Source organism: Rhipicephalus sanguineus, chromosome 5 (genome assembly GCF_013339695.2).
Source record: "Rhipicephalus sanguineus isolate Rsan-2018 chromosome 5, BIME_Rsan_1.4, whole genome shotgun sequence".
NCBI classification, from domain to species: Eukaryota; Metazoa; Arthropoda; class Arachnida; order Ixodida; family Ixodidae; genus Rhipicephalus; species Rhipicephalus sanguineus.
The window spans coordinates 159,315,684-159,329,787 of NC_051180.1; the positions used below are offsets into that span (position 1 = coordinate 159,315,684).

General features: G+C 47.7%; 1 protein-coding gene across 1 annotated transcript in view; it reads right to left on the reverse strand.

Moving 5' to 3' along the window:
- Positions 1–1,083: 1,083 nt before the first annotated feature.
- LOC119394379 (protein maelstrom homolog) overlaps positions 1,084–14,104 on the reverse strand; it is a 38,754-nt gene continuing 25,733 nt past the window's right edge. Inside the window, exons 10-12 of the mRNA XM_049416069.1 lie at positions 11,934–12,077; positions 3,324–3,369; positions 1,084–1,133 (exon numbers count right to left, since the gene is read on the reverse strand). Coding sequence (XP_049272026.1) covers positions 1,084–1,133; positions 3,324–3,369; positions 11,934–12,077 — 240 coding nt within the window. The remainder of the gene's footprint in view (positions 1,134–3,323; positions 3,370–11,933; positions 12,078–14,104) is intronic.

The window sequence follows — 14,104 nt, forward strand, 5'->3', positions numbered from 1 at the left end:
CCGAACGTGCAGAGAGGAGGGATATGTAGAGGTCGCTACTATTGTGCTAATAGGTGGCGCCCCCCTCCTTGATGTACGTGATGTACGGAGTAGAATAAAGTTGTTGTTTGGGTTCAGTGGCGACCGGTTGTCGTACTGCGGGCTTGACCGGCGCTCATGCCATGACTGCGTCGTATTCTCGAGTGAACCGATAACACTACACCAACGAGCTCGGAGTTGACGCGAGCACGGATGACACTGTCATCGGTGTACAGCGGCAACATGACGTTGAATGAAATTGAGGCAGACATGATCGCGGGCAAGCGGAACGCCGTGCAAAAGAAAATAAGAGACTTCTTTGCGCCCAAGTGCTGACCTATGAGGTAGCGCCGGCCATGTCGTATTTTTTTTTGTTTTTTTTTTTATATAAACGGCTCTTTTCAGAGCCACCTAAACGATGCATTGGCTGAATTGCAATGGGAATCTTGTACTCCGGCCGTGACCCTCTCAGTCAGCGAAAAATACCTACCACAAAGGTGCGTTTTCACGTGCATTCGTTTTTCTGGACTGCCCGATTTTCCGGACGTTTTCGCGGTCCCTTGAGGGTCCGGGAAATCGGACGTCGACTGTACTTCAAGTTAACGAGGTACTACTGTATATGCGTGCCTGTCCATGGTGACAGCTGGACAGTGTGCACTATACCACTGCGAATGCTTGCTGCTGTTCGGGTTTCATTTGACGCCGATTGTACCGCTCTGTTAGCCTTGTACCTTCAAGTCTACCAATGATCATGTTTATAGTGACGGCATTTTCGTCTGCAGCTGCTGCTGCAAATGGTAGTTTCGTTTTGACTCCACATGCATTTAGTTTTGAAAGCATGTATGCAACAGAGTCACTGCTATCGATGATCACATTGACTGCGGTTTTTCCAACGGTATGCCGCAAGCAACAACTCTTTACTCTGTGCTGCTTGTCAGAGGTGGGTGGCTACTACCCATGGTCTTTTCGATACAACCACCATTTTGCCTACAGTGGTTGCTGCAAGATGTTTCACCTGGGATTGGTGCCCCTTGGCTGTGCGCAAGCCTTCAGAACATGTAGTCATCATTCACGATTGCAAACAAAGCGCAGTTTATCTCGGTGCAACGTGTGCACTATGCCACAAACATGGGGGAAGGTTTCAATGATCAAGCGCAAATCTATCGCGGTCCATACATGCAGAGAAATTGATCGGGATGTGCACGTGGTAGCGGAAAGCGCATCTCTGGTGAACACACAGGCCTTACGACTCAGCCACACAGCAGTGGAACTCATAGGCCCTTGTGAAACTGTTCGAGTTGCAATTGCGGAAACTTCATTAACCCTTTGAGGGTCGAATTTTTTCGCGAAATCCAGTCCAAAAATGTGTAATTTTTTTATTGCTGAAATAAATTCTTCAGACGATTCTATTTGAGAAAAAATTAGTCTAAACTTTTTTTCGTGACCGTAAAGTGACAAAAAAATCATTTGTTGCTACATACACATGGTTTATTCGTAGTAAAATCAAGCAAAATCCTAAAAAAAAGAACCTTAACCGTTTTTTATAAATAAGAATTATGCATTGTATTAAACATAGCTCACAGACATACAAAAATAAGCGCACCAGAGTACTTTTCCGGCTAAAAATGTTCGTGTTGTAACACTAAAAACTTTTCAGCGTGTGATAAGTCTTTGAAGCATGGCTCACCGCGCACGCTTTTCAGATGTCGCTCCTTGATCGTCATCGGAGTCTGAACTCGTCAAAAATCCTGGTCTAACAAACTGAAATCCAATGAATCAGATTCTGATTCGGCACTTGAGGAATAGTCCGCATTGGAAGAATCGCTGCTCGACTCACCAGCAGCAGAGCAATCGGCGCGCGCTTCCATAGCGTAAGCGAACTGCGTCAGTGAGCGAAGGGAAAAATCTCTATGGTTGTGCGCCCGTCCGGAAAGCAAAACGAGTGAAAAGGCTACAGTAATCCTTCGTCTTATCGCCAACAAGACATTGTTAGTTTTTCCGAGACCGCAAAACAGGAAACGCAATCGCGGCGGCGTCGTTTGTGTAATTTAGCGCCGCACCGAAACAGATGTAATCGCGCCCCGCGGAGCAATAAACGAGAGAGTAACAAGCGGTCACCCTTTGAGAGATTAGAAACTAAACAGCCATCAGCTTCGCGGACGCAAGAAGCGACAACCACCCGAAGGACGAAACCGAAACCAGCCGGACCACGTGCACGCGTTCTGATGCGAGACTACAAGCCGCCGCGCTTCTTTGGAAAGAAAAAAAAAAAGGCGGAGAGACATTGGCGCATTAAAAAAATTACACGTATTCCCGAAGCGTGGCAGCACATTCCAAGCAAGAGAAATGGGAGAAGGCGGGCGTTTGAAACCAAACCGCGCAGCGGGCGCGCTCGGTTGCGCAAGCGATAGCCGGCGTGCGGCGCGCCGTTTTGCGAAGCATAAAAAAAGCAACAACGGAGACACATCGGCGCATGAAAAAAATTCCACGTATTCCCGAAGCGTGGCAGCACATGCAAAGCTAGAGAAATGATCGAAAAAGGCGCGCACTTTAAACCAGCTGCATCGCGAATGCGCTCGGATGGGCAAGCGATAGCTGGCGCGCCGTTTTGGGAAGCAAAAAAAAAAATACAACGGAGAGACATTGGCGCATGAAAAAAATTCCACGTATTGCCGAAGTGTGGCAGCACAGGCCAAGCCAAAGAAATGACCGAAAAAAGCGCTCGTTTTAAAAATAAACGCTATGCCGTACATGTACGACGAAAACCGTTTGGTACCAGGAAGCTTCTGCCGTACATGTACGGCGAAAACCCTCTAGGGGTTAAAGCAGAAATTCTTAAGACCGTCATCCATTGTGAAGAGACCTTATTCGTATTCTTTTCTATGGGTAACTGAAAACAAAGCAGCTGGAAACAAAAACTTTTTGTTGTGGCCAAAATTTTGTTGCAGAACAATTTGGCTACCATCTTGTAAATTGACCTACTTTCATTCTGCAAGAACTATACAACTGCTGTTCACTGTCATTACTATGCAGACTGCAAACTCTTTTCTGCTGCACAAACTCAAAATTACTGGACAAACACACTGCTTTTCAGCATGTCGGTTTCAGTCATTCGACATAACTTTGCCCGCTAATAATGGGTATGCATGCCGCACAAACCAGCTTCAATGTACCTTTTTTGCACCATATTTGAAAAAAAGATATAAGCTATTACGGCTAAACAAAAAAAGCAACCACAATTTGGACGAATGTCCCGTGTGCAACAGTGCCAAGTGTGCTAATCTATTTCGCACGGCAAAACTCACCAGCCATGGAAGGTCCTGGCTGCGCATTTGGAACCACCCGTGGGCCCTGGACAAAGACAACGGTAACCAGGCTGTGAATACGACTTCCATGCAAGAAGACCAAGCCAGCACGCCTTGGAAATCAAATGGACTAACCACAGTATAAAGTAATACACCTTCACTTGAAGCCACCACTCAACTTGATTTTGGCAAACCTTGCCAAGTTGATGTGCTGATTTCAAATACATTGATACCTTGATATAACATGTAAAATTGACCTGTCAATGAATGTAACAAACTGGAATCCCACTCCAAAGCTTAAAAAATCCAAATGCTTTCGCGCCGAGTACATCACTTCCCGTGATGTTCATGAGATGTTCGGTGCGGCAGTTCAAAACTCCTGCTTCCAAACTTTAACTGCCTCGTGTTGTGCATAGCCGCATGCAAGCAGTGGCACACTATCTCATTTCCCACCCCACCTCACACCAACCCCCCCACCTCCCCCTCCCCCCTCTCACTATGGTGTACCGTGCATGCTGGTGCAGCTACCGTAAAAACCGGGATATAGGTCAAATTTTTTTTCAAAAAACATCCCTAAAAAGCCAACCCCCGTCTTATATACCGGTCATTGGCAGAAAAACTTCACAAGTCTGGCCACTATGGGTAACTGAAGTCAGCCGCCTCCATCGCCATCGCAATCATCAGCATCACTTTGTTTACCACCACCCTTGTGCCATGGGTGGCCGTGGGCAATCTGATTTTGCGTTTTTGTTGTTTTGTGAATCTATTTGGGCTCCGAGGTGCTTCTTTTCTTGTTCTCGACCGGTGGCCGATGGCAGTTCACCGTAGCGTTCAGGAAAACAGCGATCGAGTTCACGTAGGCACAAAGAAATCTGGTCTCAAGTGTGTGAAAGGTTTGTCAAGATGCTAGCGCACGTGAACGCGAGCGGGAGCCGTGAGTCACACACAATAACTGAAAGCTTATCTTTGCACGGGTGTTCTCGCTCTTCGAATATGGCCAGATACTGTTTCTTTGTTGCTTCCTGCGATGCCGGCAGCTCTGGTTACAGCGGCACGTATGGCTATGACCAGCGGGCAGATCGAGTGCACCACAGAAGCATTCGCTGAAGGATCACATCACGATACACAGCGATCAGAAGAAAACTGTTTTGGTGCCAGACCGCAGTGTATCTAGAGGTGGAAACAAAGGTTGCACAGTTTAACCGGGAGCCACGCTCGCGTCGTGATTGCTACCGGTGACCTCAAAGTGCATCCAAATTAATGCTGTCAAGACGGTTGTGACGTTTTACGAAGGTAATGCTTGAGCCCATCTTTTGGCTTTTTAGATATGTATAAATGGCATTTTGACTGTGCGCCATTTGAAATTGCGTTTTTTACGCTGTAAAGGCGCACGTTTTCTGATACTTTAGCTATTCCATGTTACTTTTTTTTTTTCGATTTTCAGTAGTTAGAAGTGGGGTGTTCAAAGCATCAAAGCATGGCCTTTGAGATAACGTCGTAGCAAGCTCAGAAGTCGTGCCTAACTGTGTAGTGGGACGCCCAGCAGTAAAAAGATGAGAGAAAAATGGTATGTTGAGCCATTGCTTGTGTGCGGCAGTGAGGAATGACTACTGCATACGCTTCTCATTGTGGCTGGGTGTGGCCTTCAAGATCACATCGGCGTCAAAGCAACCTTGGGGGTCGCAAAGGGTCCAAAAGCAAAGTTGGTGGGGCAAGGTTCATTGGCATACACCCAACACCATCTAGACTAGCTAAGGCCTCTCCAAATCCTCCTCTCCCCATCGCCTACGTCACCATACTACGACGGAGCTGCTTCGTCGTCTCTCGACCCTTTCGGGAAAAGGGAGACATACCCGCCCTACCGAGTACAACCTGCTCCGACCGGTTTTGCGGTCTGTGTACTGCTGCGCACGCGCGAAGTAACGCAAGCCGAAGTGTCGAATTTGGGGAAATTCCCAGTAACGTTTTTCGTAAACTTCGACCGCAAAATTAAACCATTATTTTGTGAGACGCATGCGTAGCAGTAAGCATCATATTTTACAACGTTAAAATTGGGTTTACGCTAGGTTTTTGTACCATTTTTTATATTGTAGCGCAGTGCTCGAAGGTTGAATACATCCGCAGGGCAGTAAACATCAGTGGCCCCGTGGTTCTTTTGGTGGTGCTGTGATTTTTCGAGCGGTTGCGTTGTGAAATTGTGTTTGTGTATTTTCGTGCTGAGTGCATCGGCGAGACTGCTGGTATTTATTTATTAACGGTGACATGAGTGAGCTCAACCAAGAGTACAGTCGACGTCCGATTTCCCGGACGCCCGAAATTCCGGACATGCCTGATTTCCCGGACTCATCCGTGGCACCGTCAAGTTCCCCGTAGAGTCAATGTATTAAAAAGTCAGAAATTCCGGACGCTTATAGCCTTCGCCATCCGATTTCCCGGACTTTTTACTGTTAACCGCCGACCCACAGTCGCCACCGACGCCGCCATTTTGGTTGTTTTCATTTTCATATCCTTGAACCCACCATACTCGCATTACAGGTGTGGCCAGCAGTACCGCCGCACCGCGCCGCGGCTGCCGTAACCTCGAAACCGCACGTGTCAATCCGTTGCCAGCCGTAGCTTAGCTAAGCCAAACCTCACTGTGTTCGTTCACGTGTTGTTTTGTCAGCTGTGCCAGCTCTGCGGTCGTGTCTGCGGTTGATCGTTTGCTGCTGCGCGCTACCTTCAGTGATCACGTTTCCCGACCTTCAGCATCCACCGAGTTCCTAGCTGTTTCGTGCTGCACTTTTCGTCGAGCGGATTCGCCGTTTACAGCAATGGCACCGACTGCTCCTTCGTCTTCGTCCGCGCCTTCGAAGCGCACAAATCCACCTCGTAGGCTCACGATGACGAACTGCCATCCGCGGACATTGCCTTCGACGATCTGCGCGCTGGCGGCGTGTTGATTCCAGCCGAGATAACCCTTGAGGGCTTCGCCGACGCTGACAAAGACCTCGAGCTATGTGCGGAGTTGACCGATGACGAAATCATTGATCAAGTTACGGAGGATTCCGATGACTCCGACACCGAGAACGAAGAGCCAGCTCCTACACAGCCAACGAGCTCGGAGTTGACGCGAGCACTGATGACACTGTCATTGGTGTACAGCGGCAACATGACGTTGACTGAAATTGAGGCAGATATAATCGCGGGCAAGCGGACCGTGCAAAAGAAAATAAGCGACTTCTTTGCGCCCATGTGCTGACCTATGAGGTAGTGCCGGCCACGTCGTATTTTTTTTTTTATAAACGGCTCTTTTCAGAGCCACCTAAACGATGCATTGGCTGAATTGCTATGGGAATCTTGTATTCCGGCTGTGACCGTCTCCGTCAGCGAAAAATACCTATCAAAAAGGTGCGTTTTTACGTGCATTCGTTTTTCCGGACTGCCCGATTTTCCGGACGTTTTCACGGTCCCTTGAGGGTCCGGGAAATCGGACGTCGACTGTATTTGCGTCGAGCGGGCAAGCTGTGATAATGCCTGGGCATTGCTGTGTACCGCGATGCCGCGGGAACTATGACGGTGGAGAATCTGTGCGCGTGTTCACGTTCCCTTCGGACCCAGCAAGAAGAACTCAGTGGATTAAAGCTATTCACCGTGCGGACTTAACACCAGGAAACCGATCAGTGGTAAGGCTAACATTTCTTTTAAGTGCCGTTGTTTACACTTCTGCATTGCGTAACACCGCGTGGATTGATGTGCGAGAAAACGAGGACGCCTACTCTAGATTGAAAAGAATGTTTGTGTAGCCAGTATGCTGTTCCTTTGCTAGATTGAGTCAACGCGGAGTGGCACAGTATAGGCAACATTAAGCACCGTGAATTTGTTTGAGAAATATGCGAAGTACCGCAGCTGCCACGAACATGAGATACTGCTTCTGAACTTAAGATACTGCGTTATTCTAATGTCCTTTTTAATATCCCAGGTCTGCGAGCGCCACTTCAAACCATCCGACATGGTAGACTCAACAAGCTACGTGGATACAAAGACCGGCAAAGTAATTGAAGCAAAGCTGAAGCTTACGCGTCTTCGACCTGACGCAGTTCCAAGCATATTGCCGAACTGTCCTGCTTACCTTTCCGCCCCAGCCTCAAGCACATGTCGAGAGGGCCCACATGAAAAGAAAACGCGTCGAGAGGCAGCTTTCCTGCAAGATGCCATCAAAATGTCCACCGAGACGCATCACGAGGAAGGGCAAAATAACAAAATTGATACTTTTCAGGCGCTCTTAAACTGCCTCCCATGTATCAAGGTTTCAAAATTCTGGGCAGTAATTCCACAGCATGACTGCGTGCTCTTCCTCAACCTCACTGTCGATGATGCCCCAGCTATCAGAAAATCAGTAAAAATCACAGAGGATCTCTCTTTGAGGCTGTTTTTTCAAGACGTCGAGGTCACCGAAGTTGATGGCATAGACTTCGAAAAACTGTGAATGACATTCGGTGCTTGACAAATCTTCTGGAAGCTATTGAGGGATTTGATGAGACACCTGCCTTGAACTCCGAGGACAAGACCAGGGGCATACTAAAGCTCGTGGTGTCACTTCTTGAGGACGCAATGAATCGGGAATTGCAAGACGAGGAGCGGAACGATTCTTGTACCTTCTTAAGGGAGCAAGTCATCCTCCTTTTGAGCAAGTCACCCCGCTACTCTTCAGACTTGCTGGTATTTTTGAGCCTGTTATTTACCATCTCTCCCCACGCCTATAGGTACTTGAGGAACTACGGAGGTCTCAAACTGCCGCATGAATCAACAATCAGACGTGTATGCAATTCTCATGTTGTGAATCCCGCAGCTGAACAGCAGGATGTTTCATTCCTGCTGTATGCGAAGAAACTCGTGACTGCAATGAAGGATCATGAAAAATCGGTGGTACTCATGATGGATGAAATCCATATACAATCGTACTTGGATTACAAAGGCGGCACAATCATTGGCGTTGCCAGTAACACTTCAAATGCAGCCAAGACGGCACACGTATTTATGATGCAGAGCCTTCTGTCACCTCAAAAAAATGTTGTTCACATTTTGCCCGTTGATAAAATCAATGCTGAACAGCTTCACACTGTCCTCCGAACCATCATAAATGAACTTGAAAAAGTTGGTCTTCGCATCATTGCTGTTATCACTGATAACAATTCTATCAATCGCAGAACAATGTCTCTTTATTTATATATGTATATATACAGTCGAACCAGTTTATAACGAACTCGAAAGTGTCGCGAAAAGTGGTCGTTATATCAGTAGTTCGTTGTATATGGACTCGCCCTTAAAAACGCGCGCTTTGCGGCCAAACTGTTTTTTTTTTTCCTTTGTGTACTTTTATTAAAGTGCAAACAACTCCTTCGGTGACAAGCTAAGCCTTTTCGCGTCGTGAAGCGACGCCCGCTGCGTGCTCACGAGTGAATTAACCGCCTTTGCAATGAGCTGACACCGTTTCACCGAAGCGCGGTACCGCGACGTGGAGCCGATCGTCCCTGGCTAGTTGCGTGCAGCGCGTCGCCTACTCGGGTCGCGGAGTCACTGCCGGGCCGCTTGCTGTATGCCGTATACGCGCGTTTGTACAATCTTCGTGCTTGCTTCACTCCGGATCGTGCACGGATGCGGCGACTAGCCTCTTCGGTCAACGCGACGAAAACAAGCATTTTCCAAGCAACGCGCACTACGTCTCCGCGATGCTCTCGCGGCCCTGCACGACGATGCGCGGCGCACTTCAGTTGTCACCTAGTCAAACACGCAGTATACGCTCGCTGTCAGTGCATCGACGTTTCTCGGTTTCTAGCCGCTCAAAAACAGCGAGCTACTTTCGTTTCTACAAAGGGACGCGCACTTTAAGGCGGTCTCGCACGACGCGGACGAACTTGCGAACGGCAGCATGGCTAAGCATGGCGCGCTCGTACCGCCGTCAATCCGCAGTGTACGGTGTACGCCACACGCGCAGCCGAGCAGATATCTACAGATGACTGTGATAAGGTGGTCGGCTATAAGGCATAACGGCACGTTTATCGACGGCCGCCACCTCACCTTCGCTCTTTTCTGATGCTTATCCGCGAAGGCATCGCCGCAATCGCGCGGAAGTCGTAATCACCGATCGACCGGTCTCTGCCGTTACCGAAAAGAGAGACGACTTTTTGCGGCACATTGTGGCGTCGACGAGTTTAGGGACGCAGTGAACCTTTTTGCGATGGAAAGTTATCGCGGCTATCACTTCTTGCATTTATGCCTTCTTGCGTTCCAAGGCATTGTTTGGTTCATCGCAGGCGGTCGTAGCTGCAGAGAACGGCGTCAGGAAAGGTTCCTGTGCGAAAGCTGACCGCAAGGCTTCATGCTGCCTACTATTTTTATTTTTCCTCACTGCCATTCTACCACTGAAGAAACGCCTGGAAAGTGAGCGACCTCGCTCGCAGCGTCCGAAATCTGCGTGCGGTGCTCGCCGATCTGGGTATCTTAGTCGCGAGTAAACGGGAGCGGGGCACGCGCGAGCGCGCGCCCCTGTCACGCTTTAGAAGGCATGCTTTTACTTTTTTTCGCTTCGTATGCGCCATATTTTTACCGCGACCGCGTCTCAAGTGTTCGTTGTAAAAGTAGGAGGCTTTGAAAAATGTTCGCTATATCTGGACGCAGCTTCTATGGTTAGCATAGAAAAATCGTAAGTGCACCCAAATATGGTCGTTATAACCGATAGATCGTTATATATATATATATATATATATATATATATATATATAGGATAAAGAGAACTTCTTCTGGCTACTGTAATAAAATTGTGAAAAACTTCGTACTGCAATTTATATATCAACCAAAACAAATATTTCTTCTGTCCAGCCTTCTTCGGAGGATGTAATTAATGAAAATCCTCCATCTTCCGAAGAAGGCTGGACCGTCAGCCGAAACTATTAGGCGAAAATAAATATTTGTTTTCTTTCCTGTATTGCAGTACGAAGCTTTTCAAAAAAAAAGAATATATATATATATATATATATATGTTCACCATTAAGCCGCGGCAGCGAAAAAATGAAGGAATGGATTCGCAATGCGCCGCAAGTACGCCAACGAGCGCGCGGCAATATGCATTTCTGAAAACGTGTCCTCTGCGCCCGTCGTAGTGTGATGACGTCACGGAGGAGTGGAGAGGCCTTAGCTAGTCTAGGTGGTGTTGATACACCTCGTGTGCATTGTAGCAGGCTGGGTCAGCAGCCAAGTCTGTGCCCTGGGTTGCGCACTGCACTGCACTCGTTTACAACTGATATTTCTTCGCTCGTCTTCATTCGATAGCATCGCTCTTTCGCCAATTTCAAGGGAATGTGGACAAGCCAAATGCAAAATGGAAGCGAAAGAGCAATCTCATAAGGGACAGAAGCTGTCGTAAAGGTTGTGGCGCCACACGATACGTTGCACAATCCAACAATGTAGTTTTTTTTTTTGCTACTTTGATAAAACTTCATTGCAAATGTGGCAGTATAACATTAGAGCGGACTGCCAATTCGTTGTCGTCCTAGCGTGACAAAATGTCTTGCACCTCATTGGCAGATATTGCAGTAAAATAGAATGGGTATAACGAAATAATGGCTATAATGAAGTAGCAGTGGCTCTCCCTTCAACTTTGTTATATTAAGGTAAGCAATTGCTTTCCTAGTACAACAAGTTTTTAAAATATCAAGCATTCCATGTGCCATTCCTGCCTAAACTGAGTTGTAACTCAGTTTAGGCAGGAGTCTGCCTAAACTGAGTTACAAACAAATCAACATATTAAGCAGCGCAAACAAGTACCACAACAATTGTAAGCCATGAACGGCCATGTGAACTAGGCCTAATACAACACTTAAAACCACAAGCATTGGCATTTGTTCCAAGGCCCACAAAAAGGCAGCCCACCATAAAACGACAAAGCTGTTGCAAGCATGTACCATTCTGACCCGTGCCACTCTTACGTCTCTACATGTTTTAACACAAAACAGGTGACAACTTACTAGGGATGGGTGAATGGTGAATTTGAGGTTCGAAGCGAATCCGAAGTGAATAGTGATTTGGTCGAATAATTTCAAATCGAATAGTTTGAATAGTATTCACCGCATATTATTAAAAAAGTGAGCATTTTTGTCATGACCCTTGCACAATACTTTTAAGGATTGGAACTAGGTATGAGTGAATGTCACCTTTTTTGATTTGAAATGAAGTGGAAGCAGCCTTGAATAGTATTAAGATTTGAATAGCAGTAGGGTGCAAGTTATAAGTGGTGCTATACATTACAATTTAAAAATTACTATACTTAGTGCATATAAGCCCATACAACACGCTTTTAAACTTAAAAAAATATGTACATTTAACCTTAAGTGTGGCTTCGCAGCAGTGCAGATTTCCCCTGAAAAGGTTGTTTCACAGCACATCAATGAGATGCTACAGTGAAACCACCTTTACAAGGAGTTATGTGCAGACAAATGTGGACATATATTCGTTCATTTCGAATACTTCGAAATTTCGAAAATCTAAATTCGTATCCAAGCATATTCGAATACTGCAATATTCATTCGAATATTCGAAACACCTGAATATTCGGCAATCCCCACAACTTACCATGTGCTCGCCGTAGTAGTCCTCCACTCGCCTGGACTCCCTCTGGAGAGGTCCACCCCCCGAGTAGCCGGACCGGTTGTATGAGCCGGGATCTCCACTGCCGCCAACGGGCCGCCGCGACGACATGCCTGCTCGAGCTGGCCTCTGAGTCGAGAAAGAGCAGACAAAAATCGTAAAAATTATATTCTAGTGTTTCTACACATCAAAGCCTTAAAGGGGCCCTGCAACACTTTTTCAGCATGGTCAGAAAACGCTGCCGATCGGGTAGTCGAGGCTCCCGAGAAGACTCGAGCCAAACATTATAGCGCGGCACATAGCCTGGGATTTACAATAATTTCGCGAAGTCAGCTAAAAAGCGCTTCCTCTTCTCTCGGCAAAAAATTATACCTATGGCGTCACAGGCAGGTTCCACACCATTGGCCGATTTGAACATGGTGCGCTTGGTAGTTACTGCAGCCACCGCAAGAGGCCGCCAGTCGCCCGCGTGCAATCGCGCTGAAAGTACACCATGCGTTCGAAGAAAAAAAAAAGATGTGCTCAAGGTCAGGAGGCGCGTGTCATAGGGTTTCCTACAATACTTACTAGAGGGAACTCTGGCGCTAGTGTCTATGGGAGCTGCAATGCATCGCGCTTCAGCCAGCATGGGAATCATGGGTAGTACACTGATTTGTCTAAACTTCGTTCTTTTGGCTCCGTTTGGCTCCGCGTCGCCTGCATCTGCTTTGCCGCAAAACGAAGTTCAGCAAAAATCAGCAGTTTCACTGCACCACTTTAACTTCTTTAGGCTCACCGATTCAAATCTGGTCACGAAGTTCACAACGATCCATTCTTTTATCCGAAAGAAAACCAAAACATAGCAATAAACAAAGCCACGAGTGCGTTCGAAGCCCACAAGCACGAAGACTAGGCAAATCCGTGTACTACCCATCATTCCCATGGTGGCTGAACGATCGCAGCGCCAGAGTTCCCTCTAGGTCATTTTAGGAAACTCTATGGCGCGTGTGACGTACATTCTTCCCCCGTGGCCCCCTTCTCCCTCCCGCTTAGCTTCCAACGCTTTCATCGGGGCGAGAGAAGAGAGAAAGCAATTACAGCGTGCGACAAATCTTCGTAACTTCGCTCATACTGGTTGGATTCTAAAAATTTTTGCCGAGTTAGATTCGTGAGGCAATAAGTTCCTTTAGTGAAGCCATCCCATGGCTACTCGGAAAAGTGTTGCAGGGCCCCTTTAACACAACCGTGAGGTGCACCATAAAAAAGCACACCTCAATTAAAGTTTGACCACCTAAGGTTCTTTTAACCCTTTCAGATGCCACCTATGAAGAACTGCCAAATCGATACAATGTTATTTCAAGGCCTTCGATATTATATTGCAACAAAATAATGTCGTAATACACTCATTTATGTGTGTTATACAGTAATCACTCCTAAATACTTTGTAATTAAAAAAACCCGCATTTCCCCGAAGGGGAGTATGAGGAAGTGCGAAGCACGGGGTGATGCTATGAGGGGGCGCGCACGACTAAACTGCAGAGCCGAGCGAAGGAGACGGCAGCGAGAGAGCACGCGCCAGCCGACCCACGGAGGTCTGGCCGTTTTTAAGTGCAAAGCACTTTTACTGATGATGATAATCTGTCTTCCGAACTCGTTCCAAAGAACCCGCAACGCGTTCAACTTGTTGGCGGCGTTGCGCACGCCCGAGATGGGGCTCAGGTTGTAGTCGAACCCATAGTATTGTAGGAAACTCTATGGTCGAACCACAGTCGATCGCACACCGCGCAGCTATATCCGAAGCTGCGGTCCAGGAAGTCTCGCTTGAAGCGCGCGTCCGGCCAATCGAATTCGAGGGCCTGTGCTCGCTCACGCATCGCGCGTCCCCGCGCCAGATCGGCTTCGGGGTGCTCGGCTCGCTTCGCACGCTTTCGTTCGGCGTCTCGCCGCCGGCCTGCATCACCACAGGCAATGCGCGGGGCGCGCGCAGCCACGGAGCGGAGGGCGGAGCGCGCGCAGTCACGTGGGGCGTGACGTCGCTGCGCCGTTGCTACAGACGCTCCTCTCCGCTGCTCGCGCCGTTGCTATGGGACGGCGGATTCAGGGTCGCTTATAAAGTGCATTCGCACTTAATATATATTTATTCTGAAGCCATTCATGCTCCGTTTTCGCATAAATAG